General features: G+C 45.1%; 1 protein-coding gene across 1 annotated transcript in view; it reads right to left on the bottom strand.

The window, feature by feature from the left end:
- The window catches only part of LOC121419251 (retinol dehydrogenase 10-B-like), a 38,976-nt gene that overhangs the window by 2,737 nt on the left and 23,082 nt on the right, over positions 1–13,157 (bottom strand). Inside the window, exons 3-5 of the mRNA XM_041613636.1 lie at positions 7,028–7,264; positions 2,545–2,790; positions 1,509–1,780 (exon numbers count right to left, since the gene is read on the bottom strand). Coding sequence (XP_041469570.1) covers positions 1,509–1,780; positions 2,545–2,785 — 513 coding nt within the window. The 5' untranslated portion in view covers positions 2,786–2,790; positions 7,028–7,264. The remainder of the gene's footprint in view (positions 1–1,508; positions 1,781–2,544; positions 2,791–7,027; positions 7,265–13,157) is intronic.

Genomic DNA, 13,157 nt, shown 5'->3' on the forward strand with positions numbered 1-13,157 from the left:
TATGAATTAAAAGAATGACGTTTACAGACTCTATCGAGCCTAAAGGAGGCACATCACTATTAACCCGGCAAAACCATAACTCTACAGTAAATTTAGCAACCTGGTTTCATACGAAATCAAGCCACGGTCAGAAGGGCTTTACACCAGATGATAGAAGTTCCCTCTACGTTGTCGAAATTCAGACGTGGCGCCAACTTTGTTTGATTTCTCGAAAGATTTTCATTTGCGTGCTACGTTCGCGCTACGTCATTGTGAGGTTTATGATGCGTGGTGTGTGGCGCTCCCACTAAGTTTATTCTGCGAGCAAAAGCGGTCCATGCTACGTCGAAACGATCCCCGCTACATTCTGAATACATCCAGTAGATTACGCGACTCCGACTTGCTGCACCTCGTATATTTGGACGTACCGCCAACTGATACCCCATTGAAGCAAAGCTACGTCAATGTAGTTCTCGTCGCGTCAAAGAAATATGGCCATGACGCAGTGAGGCCTACTATACGGTGTACAGAAAGCGCAGTGAAAATCCGCCACGAGGACTTTGAACATGTCAAAAGTTCACGTAACGAGAGCGCCGTCTGAACAGTGCGTAATGACGCAGTAAGGACCTACTAACAACTGACGTAGCATCTACGTTGAGGACACTGGGAGAACGTGGCAACAACTCTATCCATGTCTCCTATACTACTTCTATGTGACCACTACACGGCCATCACGCATATCAAGTTGGTGCTAAGTCCTAATAAACGAAGGTACAACAATCAGCAATCTGCTGTATGTAGGAACCGCTTCGACGCAGCATGGACCACATTTGAGCGAAGAATAAATCTAGTAGAAACTTAAGAAGAACCTGGCGCGGACGTAGCATGCACTTGTCAATTTCACATTTTTTTTAAAGAAAATCAAATGAAGGTGGCGCCGGGTGCTAGGTTTTCTTCGGGTCTTCAACAACGTAGCGAGAACTTCACCTGATGTATAGGACGTAATGACAACTGAATGTGCGTGGCGGCCACACAATAGACATGGACAGAGTTGTTTCTCGTTCCATTCCACCATATCTATGCTTCGTCGTTTGAGCTGTTAGTAGGTCCTTGCTGCGTCATTACCATGCACTCTTCAGATGGCGCTCCTGCTACATGAACTTTGGACATGTTCAAGATCCACGTAGTGGAAAATGTGTCTCTGGAGATCACGCAGACTATGCCACGTCAATAACAGTTCTCGCTGCGCTCTCTGTTCGCTGTAGCAGTTCCTGCTTCACGGGAATTTTTCACTGACGCAGCGAGAAATGAATGGACGCAGCGTTGGTGTAAAGGATACCCCCCCCCCCTTTTAATTGAATGAAATGGAATGGAGCTATTCAACCCAGACATTTCTCACTTTTCTTCCTCTCCTCCTTTCTCTTCTTTAAAAATAAAATCATGCAGGCGACCCCCCCCCCCTCCCTGCAGCCTCTCCTAAGTGGCAATTAAACTTCCATAACCAATTACAGGCAAAAATCAGTCTTTACCCACGCATGAGCCAATGAATTAACATTCATTGTCCTCTGGTAATCCTCTTCTTTCAAATCCTGGAAGTACTTCCCGGTCACAATGCCTGCGTTGTTAACCAGCATGGTCACGTCCCCGACCTCTTCCCTCACCCTCTGTGCAGCCTCGTTGACCTTCTCCATCTTGGTGACGTCACAGGTATACCACCAGGCCTTTCCGCCGTTCACGCGTACCATCTTTGCCGTTTCTTCAACGGCAGAGGCGTTGATATCCCACAATACCACTCGTACTCCTGCATGGATTCGAATGAATAAGAAAGAAAGTTTTCCCATTGAAAATTTAGAACGTTCCTGCTGGAAGAAACACAGTGTGGACAACGATGTAGTGTATTCACACTATGATCCACATTGTTATTTCACACTGCCATTCACAATGTGATGTCAGAACACATTCTGTTTGCACTGGGTGGTGTGGATGCACTATGAAATTAAAAGTAGCACAATGAAATGGTATTCACAGGTTAGCCATTCTGTGGAATATAATCTACAAGGTAGCCAGTCTAGCCACACTGTGATGTTATGTTGTTCACACTATGATGATGGTGACACGGAGTATTCAGAATGCGGTCACACCGTATGGCTTACACTGTGGAATATTTCACTGAATGCCACCAATCTGTGAGAATCTGTTACCACACTGCGTAGTATACACACGGGGAGGGGCGGGGTTACACAGGTTTTCACACTCATTTAGCATGTTTTCATAAGTGTGGGCACAATGATTATTTCCATTTTCAAACTCTGAAGACCATACTGTGTCATAATCTTCAGGATCAGCACCTGCAATAATAATTACATATACCAGCATCCCCCGTGGAAAAAAAACGTTTCTAGTGCCCTGATGTACAGCTGTAAAGTAAATGAATTGTTTTCGCGTTTAATATTGGATAAAATCTTTTAGGAAATAAATGAAAACCTTGTCGGAAAAAAGCATATATCAATCCTTTCATGAAACGCTCCCCAAGTATGGCAGGGGTTACCCCTTCAAGCCACTCACCTAATGCAGAAAACTTGAGCGCGAAGAGCCTGCCCATGCCGCTGCCAGCCCCCGTAATGAGCATCGTCTCACCCTCCAGAGATTTCGACCTCAGGAAACTTGGTATCATCCATATTAGGAAGGCCTCTATGGTAACCAAGAGAATGTGGAGATGAAGGATCACAAGTTCACCAATGAACTCGAGGATATTCATCGCTCTCCTGCTTAGATCACCGTCACGATCGGCTGACGCGTCAGACATTTTCCCTAATGAAAAGAATTTGGCGGGTAAAGTTTCATGTAAATTCTGACAACGCACTCAAAGGGGATGTCCAACTCTCCCCCCCCCCCCTCTATCTCTCTCTCTCTTCGTATCTGATTTACCAATGCTCTTTATTCTGATAAAACACACACTATTGTGGCTTAACCGGGCCCTGTCGGGGTAATATTTCGCTCCTTTTATTCAAAGAAAAATAACTTGGCATTGTGTTTGCAAGATGATCTCTCTCTCTCTCTCTAACAAATGCATAGCCGTACGCCGCCGGGCCCCGGGGTGGGAGTTGCCCTACTTTGAAAAACGTACTTTTTATTGCATTTTTTCACAATTCATTTCATGTGTGCATTAAATCATACACCCGTGTTGAACATAACACCATGGTGAAAAGCTTGCTCGCTTCATTAATGCCCCCCCCCCACATTATAGAACGTCTTTGTCATTTTCTTAAATTAAAATTTATGCTGCAGATAGAAAGTAGTTTTTTCTCTTTGATTTAATGGGCAATGCATGACGTGTTAATCGAAGGGCGCAAAATAAAAAATATATAATATTTATGCAAACGTTTACAATATGTTGTTCGTTTGTGGTACTTATGTGGTAATTTATTCAGCTAACTACTGTTGAATAGCGAACAGATAATCTACTTTCATATAAATTGTAATTTTATGAATAATGTACGACTCGTTTTAACTTTCCACATATCTTGCTAGTCAATAATTTTTTTTATGAAGAATCGTCCCCATTAAGTTTGCTGCACATTGAAACATTTCTTACAGTACTAAAAGTTCAGGAGTACTTATTATCATGATTATGTACCAGCATAAAATTCAACTGCCCTAGAAAAAATAGAATGCTAAGGTCATTGCCGCGTAATATGATCATAGCTTCTTGTACTAGTAGTAAACTATGACGGAGATATATGATGCTGTAAATCAGCGGCGTATTATGACGTCTGGGGAAACATTGAAGTTGCCTCGCCAAAAATCCTCAAAAATATATAGATATATTTGTCCGTTTTGTCACCCCTTTTCCTCTTTCACGTGTTTGTCCCCTTAAAAGTGTCACTCGAGGAATTTGCCCGTTTAACCTCCCCCCTTATAACTCACTGACCAGGGAATCCCTCCCGGGGGGGGGACTTCCATTCACGGTTGGATACCATGCCCGACCATGGGGTCTCAAAAAGCACCCTAAACACGTATTTTCCATATACTGAAAATGCACCCCTTAACAAGTATTGGCGTGTAAAATCCTACCCAGAACAAGTATTGGAAACAAGTACAGGAATATTTTATTGTTATGCCACGGGTCCTTCGGTCGTCGGTTTTACCTTTACAAATCATTTGGTTTGTACGACCCCACCTTCCACACCTCGCGCAAATCGGACTCTAAACACGTAGTGTTGGGGCAAAAAGGACATACTTTATAAAACATTTTAATTTTGTTTTATCATCCCCACAAATTTGACCCTAAGCACGTAACTTTCCTAGCGAAATAGATACCCTTTTTTCATTATTTTTGTGTTTTCGACACCCTTATCACGTTACGTACGTAACGTGCCCTATCGTGAAAAAGACATAATTTTTACGTGTTTTTTGGTCGCGCATGGTATCCACACGTAGATGTAAGTGCCCCCCCCCCCCGGAATCCCTGCAGTGACATTAATTCAATACGTACCTATATAACATACATACATATCAGGTACTAATTTTTATATAGCGCTTTACCATAAATATGATCAAAGCGCTGTACAAGAAATAACTTAGAATAATATTAATGAAATTACATTAAGCAGCACTTATAACTATAGCTATTGGGACTGGTGCCTGATCATAATTTAAAGAACTTGCCCAGGAGGCAATCCGGCAGGTTCATAACTCACAAGGGCTTTAAAAACACCAGGCCTATGCTAAACACTGACAAAGAAACAACTTACGCAAGAAAACTAAACATGAATATTCAAACCAACACTTACACAAACAAAATCATAAAAGGAGAAAAAAATCACAGCGAGCAAATAAATGTGTTTTAAGCAGAGACTGAAAATTCTTGTCAGCAGATCTTGGTGTTACATGCAGTTTATTCCATACTTTGGGCACAAAATAAGCAAATGCGTTGTCACCATAAGAACCAAATTCAATGACCCTTGTGATGTGGAATCCATGATATGCAACGAGGTTTAAAAACAATGCACGATGCATGCAACTAGGTTTTTAGATATATATAGCAAAGATAACAGCGTCAGCACAATAGGCTATTAACTAAACATGATGCGATATCTCAAGTTCCACCTTTGCACCATCTATTGATATGCACATGATAGGCCTAATGAAGAATATATAATAATAATTTTCTTATCACGTTAAAGCAGACATATACACCAATGCAATCTAATCACGGGATGTATATCATCTTAGCATTGGCTTGAATATCATCACACTTTTTTCAACTCTGAAAAAAAAAACACAAATCAGTCAAAAATGACTAGTTAATAGGGTCAGCTGGGTGCGACTGTTATTTTAGTCATATTTGACTATTTGTAGTCGTATTTTATTAGAACAGAGTTATTTCTGACTAGAATATATGTCAGTTGAACCCAGCTGACTACTGTTCTAGTCAATTTGACTGATTTGTTTTGAGAGTATATGGAGTGTCAGTTTACAACTCATTCATGCACCGTGGCCATGTGTTAAAAATAGAAGAATACGATATGAGTATATGACATTAATTTCAGTGATATTTTTTTATATACATTGTCTTTGCCATAAATAATAAGTGATTCGAGATGAGACCTAGGATTCGAAAGAAAAGTGGACCAGCATTTCTGTTCAGTCTTGAGACATGGTCTGCGTTCACCGATGCATTGATTCGCGCCTGGCACACAATCTTACCTGACTGAAGTGAGTGCCGTAAAGATAAACAATGAGAATCTTCCTGGTATCTTCTTTGTTTCGATACATGGCAGTAAGCAGCCCCGAAATATTTAAAACTTACCTTTTCTTTATGAAATTGTTTTAATATCGACAACAATAGTATGCACGAAATCCTTTAATTTCACCATGGAGGTTAATAGCTATATGATTTCACTCTACAAAATGCAAAAGCGCCAATAACAAGCTCGGTCGCTTCGCTGCGTCGCTTTTTTTTAAACCATTAATACACGTCTTGCCCCCAAGCAAAAAAGTTCCGCGTACGACCATGTTTTAGTACATTATTATAAATCGAGACAAGTATACCAATACCACTAATTTTCCAAGGAATAATTACCCTGTGCAATCTATATACAGGTAACCTAGTGGTGTTATCTTCTGAGAAACCCTCAAGAATATTACATAATCATGACAAGACGACAATATCTCATTCTAGTTCGAATTGAGTAAAATCAATTAAAAAAATGCACTTTAATCTGACAAACCTTTGAACGATGATTGAGAATCAATACTCTCTGTTCCTGTTAATGTTTATTGATCAAGATACGTAATAATGTGCATCATTGGTTGGATAAAATTTAAAAAATAAGGTTGGCTACAACTTATTGTATTCCTAAGAACAAACGAATACACATAAACAAACAACAACAAAATAAACAATATGCTGAATGCTAACTTCATTTTCTATCAAAGAAATAAATGGAAGAGTGATGGACACGCCAGGCTGAAAATAGTATGATTCGTACAGACTCAGAAATATCAATATTAAGAAAACACTGAAAATTTGATTAAATCGGACAAGGAATCACGAAGTTATTTCTTTTAATGATTGGCATTATTTCGGTGAAACAAATTCAATGAGCAAATCGATGACGTCATAATGTGTTTATTCATATTTCGTCCTCCAACAATATATAAAAACTAGATTGACAACTGATTTAATCCATTAGATATTAATTGCTGCAACTTATAATCGAAAACATATCATACACACATGTATGAAAATATGAAATAATTACAATTTCATGTAATAACGTAAAAGGGAAAGCGGGGATATGACATCATGACTTTACCTTATGATATTCATGACGACATGCATATCAGTTATTTTTGAAAATATAGCTAAACTTCAAGATTCAAAGTTTTCGATTTTTTCAGAATTTGAAGAAATTTTCAGCACGATGCTCGGTGAATTTTATTGTATTTATTAAGATATGATTATTTGAGCCTATATAGCGTCCCCCTTTAACACATGTGCCCTTCCCGGATCGGAAGATTCATAAAATGACATTATACATACCTTATATAGTACTGCACTTTGAAACTGTATGTTTTCTGTGTCTTTCACATTCGTTTCGATGAGTGTCACTCAGGTACTAGCCCAACGATCTGCCAATCGACATCCAGAACCGTATCGGAATCGGATATTTTACATAGACGCTTCTCAAAACCCGGAACCGAAATGGCGTATCGGATATAGATGCTTCTCTATATACAACACCTATCTCTGTCCAATGTCTAAAATTTCTGCTCACGTCTGTAGAAGGAGGGAATGTAAGATAAGTGTGACGAACTTCATGATATATTGACACTCTAAGAAAATATGAAAATACTTACCTGATTTTCTTATTTACGAGATAACTCATACATCTACTTGATTTGCTAGTTCAGCCCTCTGGACTGCCATACCCGAATAGAACTCCCAAGGATTTAAAAAGCGCGAGCGCGCCCTCTCCCGTTCAGGCTTACTACCCATGATCACCGCGCAATTAGCGTCCATCTTCCTCACCTTTCGCAAGCCCATACGTTGAAACATGTTGCTACGCAAGGCGGAGGGTCGGTGGGAGGGTATCAAGTAGATGTATGAGTTATCTCGTAAATAAGAAAATCAGGTAAGTATTTTCATAATTTACTTCAATAACTCCATACATCTACTTGATTTGCTAGACCAGCACGGACTCAAACCGTAGGGAGGCATGTTTTCAATTGTAAGCCTAAGAAAAATTAAAAGAAAAAAACAAAAACAACGAAATTTAGGGAGAGGGGGAAAAAGCCGCAGCTGCTTTAAGCGCCGAAGCAGCAAATCTCGCCTCGCTGGACGGAATGTCCTTCAAGTAGAAAGAAGTGAAGGAGTTAGTTGAGCGCCAAAAGGCGGCCCTCAAAAATGTCCTCGAGAGGAATGCCCTGTATACTCAGGAATACTAAGTATCATGGGCCCTCGGCCTAGTGTCAGGAGAACAACATCACCTGCTGACTAGAGCGTAAGAAACGAAATTTGTTGAAAATTTCAACAAGAATCGTGATCGGAAAACTGAAGCTTTTAAGGCTCAGTAAGTGATCAATCGACCAATCTGAGAAGGCGAGATATCTCAGAACCCCTACCGAAATTTAAGCGTGCCGCTTGCTAGTAACTAGCATGCGACTAGCAGGGCACTCGCTTAATAAGCGAGTGCATGCTAGCGAACAGTCCCTGCTCGCTAAAAGATCGCTTAACTATTACTCTGCACGCATATCACACGCTTATTAAGCTAACCGCATGCTAGTTACTAGCATGCCGCAAGCTTGCGCAAGCTAGTCGCACGCTTCCCGCAAGCTTGGAAATTTCTGTAGGGGAAGCCTCCGCGTGGGAGAAAGCGCCCAGAATTCGATATCTGTCTCAAATGCGTGAGGGCAGAAATCTGCAGAATTCTGATAGAGAGCTGTGGTAAAAAGTTACTAGCGGTCCGAAGGGGACCAGGAACGACGCAGAGTAGGGATTTAGGAAGAAAACCACTCGTAAGGCAGACAAGGGTCGAGAAAGCGACTGAGTGCCATCCTGTTAATAAGGAATGCCGCGGACATGTTGCCTATGTAGAATAGAGCAGTCTGGTCAAAACAGCTCAACCGGGCGTGTCAGGGATACAGCGCGGTACACATCACGACAAAAGTGTGTTAGACCGAGTGATCGAGAGAGAACTCAGGATCCCCTTTCTCCCATACTGATTGAAGCACCCATCTGAGGGTGCAGTGCCCGCGGTGGAAGAGGTGGCTTGGCTCAAGCCACCATCGCCGAGAGAGCCCGTGAGGCTAGGCTGCGATGGCTGTCCGCTGGGCGGGGGAATCCCTAGCAGCAGCAAGTGTACGCCAGAGGGAGCTGGCGAAAAAAAATCTGTCACGATATTACGTGTAAACGACCATCAAGAGATGCTCTAAACGAACAGACATCGCCAGATATGATACCTCAACCGTTACATTCCCAACGGAATCGAATGAGGTAGCAACGGCCCTGTCCTATCAAGTTAGGGACGGAAACTGGCTAAGAGTGTCGAAGTCCTCGCTTGAAGAAACAAGCGAAGGAGACTTGAGGAAGTAATCACAAAATTTCCATCAGTCTGCGGTGAGAACCAGTTGTTTATAAAAACAGTCACAAGGCCTGTTTCTCAGGTGATCGTAAGAGCGAGCACCGCCGGCGCCGGTTGCGGCAGCGTGGAACAGTCCGATATCGGTAAGATAAGGAGCTCCAAAAAGCTGCGGGGGGCGGCAAAAATGACGCCCTAAGCAGCGGGGGATGAGAATCTAAATTTCTAAAAGAAGAACTCCAGTGAAGTAAATCACTTACATGGAGAGGCTCATCCACAGTCGGCCCGAGAGAAGGCGGGTCGTAGTGATCGTGGTTAGGAAGGCATAAGCATACATCCATCCACTGTTACATCATCCTCGGTCGTGCGGTGACCCTGGCCACATGCCTTGCATGGAAGGAGGATGAAAGCAGCATGCGGGGCGACTCGAGTGTGCCGTGAAAAAATTTCTAAGAAAGAAGCCGATTCGACTAACGGGCACGGTAAAGACATCCACCGTAGACCACTCCGCACAAGGAGGGAGCGGCGGAGACGCCCGCAAGATTGACCCACATAGAGGGCAGTCTATAAGATAGACAGTTAGAGCTCGACCGATGGTCTGGCGGTGTACAGTTTGGTGTGAACTCGCCGACCCGGTACGGTGGGTGTGCCCAGAAAGTAGGCATAGAATGCCGACAGAGAATCCTGGGGCTTTAAACAAGTTTGAACGCGCGTACATAGCCAACAATCTCATGAGATGTACGGCGGTTACTTTCCTCCGAGATGATGTTTACCCAACCGGGAAAGACTCGGGGAACAGCTGTGAATGTCAACAGGAGGGATATCTAGCATATGAAAAGCTGATTCCTTCCACGTATTCGGTGCGGGTGCTGCCGGCGGTGTCCGGGGGACGACCGGTGATGGCAGCTCGGGCAGGGTTCGTACGAGCCGCCCGAATACGAGACAAATAGGTTAACATAACCATAATGCACCGGGTGGTGAAGGCATAGCGATTATTAAGCACAGGAGAACTTTTAATCGCCGTGACATTCAGATCCGATATACATACTCATAAGCTCGGAGAGCTATGAGATAGTGAGACATACCGCTGAGCGGTGATGGTGCTCATATCAGAGTCGCCCTCTCTTCAGCGGCGATCGCTGGAGAACGGGTGTCTGTACTAGCCCTGACTCTGGCGTTGCAAGGGTAGGAGCTAAGTAAGACAGGGCACCCTTACTTTCGAATAGAAAGTGAGGTTCAGGCCAGAAAAGCGACGGTCCCGTCGCCTGGGCGGACGTGATAGGTTGTCCTCTCAAAGCAGCCAAACATTCTCACGAGAGAAGTGCGGCATGCGGTATGTAAGAGATTCATACCTCCAATCTACGGGCCCGCTTAGGGGGAAGAATGGAGAGAGTTACCGCTGAAGGAGTCGTCGCCGTATGTGAGCTTGACGTAGAGGGCGAATTCGGGAGAACCTGCATAATAATCGCCCCCCCCCCTGCCTCTGCCTTCTCGCTAGCCTCGAGAGGCTTGAAAATTTCGAGACGGCGGCGCCGGAGCCTGGCGCTTCCGGGCAGCAGCAGAGCGGGGGTGGGTTTACACCCACGGAGCTGGCGGCTTCCTCGTCGTAGGAGCCGCCTCGTCTAGAGCGACCCCGTCACTCTCCGAGACCCCCAATTCGGCCGATTGAGCTCGGAGCGCCTGAAGAGGCGGGGCGAGAAAATATGGACTCCCTTGCTTCATCAATACCCCCACTCGGAGGGTAGATGTGAGGTAGATACTTGTCAAGCAGCGCCTGAGCGCTTACTGAAAAGTCGACCGCGGGATAGGGGTTGTCCTCGTAAAGGGAGTCTCGCTCTATGGACTGAACCGGGGGGTTGTCCAGTAAGCGCCGGGGTGGCCCCGCGTGTCGGCTGGGACACGTGCTCTGAGATCGACGAAAATGCTGGAAAGCACACGCGATCTTGGGGCACCCGGTTAGTCGGTGCACTGGCTGGCGATTTAACAGAATCGCTCGAGGATTTCCCGGGTGTCTGGTGGTTATTGCCCACTTGTCTCGCTTGATGCTCAGGGGCATCAGCGGGGTGAGTAGACGTCGAGGGTGGGGTGAACCCGCACTACTCGAAAGCAGAATGTAGCAGCATGAATAGCTGTAACATCTGACCACCGACACAAGGGTCTGAAGGAGGGACGCCCATGGCAACAGGGCTGGCCGACCTCACCTTCGACCTCTTCTTCTTCGCGGCCTCCGCCGGTGTGGCCGGGGCAGAAGAAGGCACAAGAGGCACGGGTGACTTTTTACGATTTGCCGCCCCTGGCAGGGCGGCCGTCAACAACGAAACTTCACCCGAATCTGACGGGGTCAGATTGTGGTCACAGTCTGATGTGTGACGCCTCTCGCGGTAGCAGAATGTAGCAGCATGAATAGCTGTAACATCTGACCACCGACACAAGGGTCTGAAGGAGGAACGCCCATGGTAGCAGGGCTGGCCAACCTCTCCTTCGACCTCTTCTTCTTCTCTTTCTGCGGGCTCCGCCGGCGTGGCCGGGGCAGAAGAAGGCATGAGAGGCACGGGTGATTTCTTACGATTTGCCGCCCCTGGCAGGGCGGCCGCCGACAATGAAAATTCACCCGAATCTGACGGGGTCAGATTGTGGTCACAGCCCGATGTGTGACGCCTCTCGCGGTAGCAGAATATAGCAGCATAACATGTATGACTGTAACATCTGGCCACCGATAAGAGGGTCTGAAGGAGGAATGCCCATGGCAACAGGGCTGGCCGACCTCTCCTTCGACCTCTTCTTCTTCTTCTTTTTGCGGGCTCCGCCGGCGTGGCCGGAGCAGAAGAAGGCACAAGAGGCACGGGTGATCTCTTACGATTTGCCGCCCCTGGCAGGGCGGCCGCCAACAACGAAACTTCACCCGAATCTGACGGGGTCAGATTGTGGTCACGATCAGATTGTGGTTACAGTCTGTGTGACGCCTCTCGCGGTCAGGGGCTGGGCGATCTCTCCCGATGCTGTCAACGGAGGACGACTTATACGGCAGAGATCCTGACCTGTGCCGGGGGGAGAGAACCGCACTCTCCCTCCGGACTTCTGGTGACCCGGTAGCCGGTGGGTCGCATAGCCCTATGGGTGCTGCGGCGGCAGGACCTAGTTTAGGCTTGGAAGCCTTGGCTACCACTTTTTCCTTTGTCCGAGACCGTGGCACCACAGTCTCGGCCTTCCTTCTCTTAGCATCCGACCGCAAATTCGGAATGCTGATCGACGCACCCTCATACTCACCGCCGCTGGGCGCTCACCGCGGCGTCCTTCCTGCTCGCCTGGAGGCGGCCGACTTCTGTAACTTGCAATCGGGACGGTCCCCGTGGAGGGCACCAGGTCCTCTGGGGCTGTGTTAGTCCCATTCAAAGATACCTCTCTCTACCCTGAAAAAGGAAAAACAAGAATTTTTCTTTTTCTTTTTTTTTTTACAAAGATCTCGCTTAGATTAAAGGTGGAGACCGGAGTGGTCTTTCCCTCCTCCTAAAAGGAGTTTGTTTGAGCAAACAGAACAAAACAAGAGAGGAGGGGTAGGGAGGAAGAAGAAACTAAGAATAGTTTAGGTATCTGCCTGTAAGAAAATAAAAAGGAGGTCGGAGACTTTGAAAAAAGAAACTCCTACAAGGTTCCCCTACTATATTCTCTTTTTTGTGCCCGAAGGAAAAATTCGAAACAAAAATTCAAAAATAAATGCAAGTTCAGAAGAGAACGAACTTTCCACCTGCGAAGAAACACAAAAACAAGCATTTCAGAGCAGGAAGAAAAGGGATTGAGAGACAAATAATTCCAGATAAGAGAAATTTAACGATAATTTCCAAGAGGAAAAAAAAAGTAACCTCCTGTGGAAAGGTAAAGAAATTCAGAACAGGAGGAAGGAGGAACGTCTCTAGTAACGATTCCAAGAGGAAGAACGACACAGTAAATCCTCAAAGGGAATCGTAGAGCCCGCCTGTCGAAATAAAAAATATATAAGACTAGGAGGGAAGAGGGAATTGAACGAAGAAAACAATTCCGGGACAGGTCAAAAAAATTTCTAACAGGAAGGAGACCCCACCTGTAAAGAACAAA

Source organism: Lytechinus variegatus, chromosome 1 (assembly GCF_018143015.1).
Source record: "Lytechinus variegatus isolate NC3 chromosome 1, Lvar_3.0, whole genome shotgun sequence".
NCBI classification, from domain to species: domain Eukaryota; kingdom Metazoa; phylum Echinodermata; class Echinoidea; order Temnopleuroida; family Toxopneustidae; genus Lytechinus; species Lytechinus variegatus.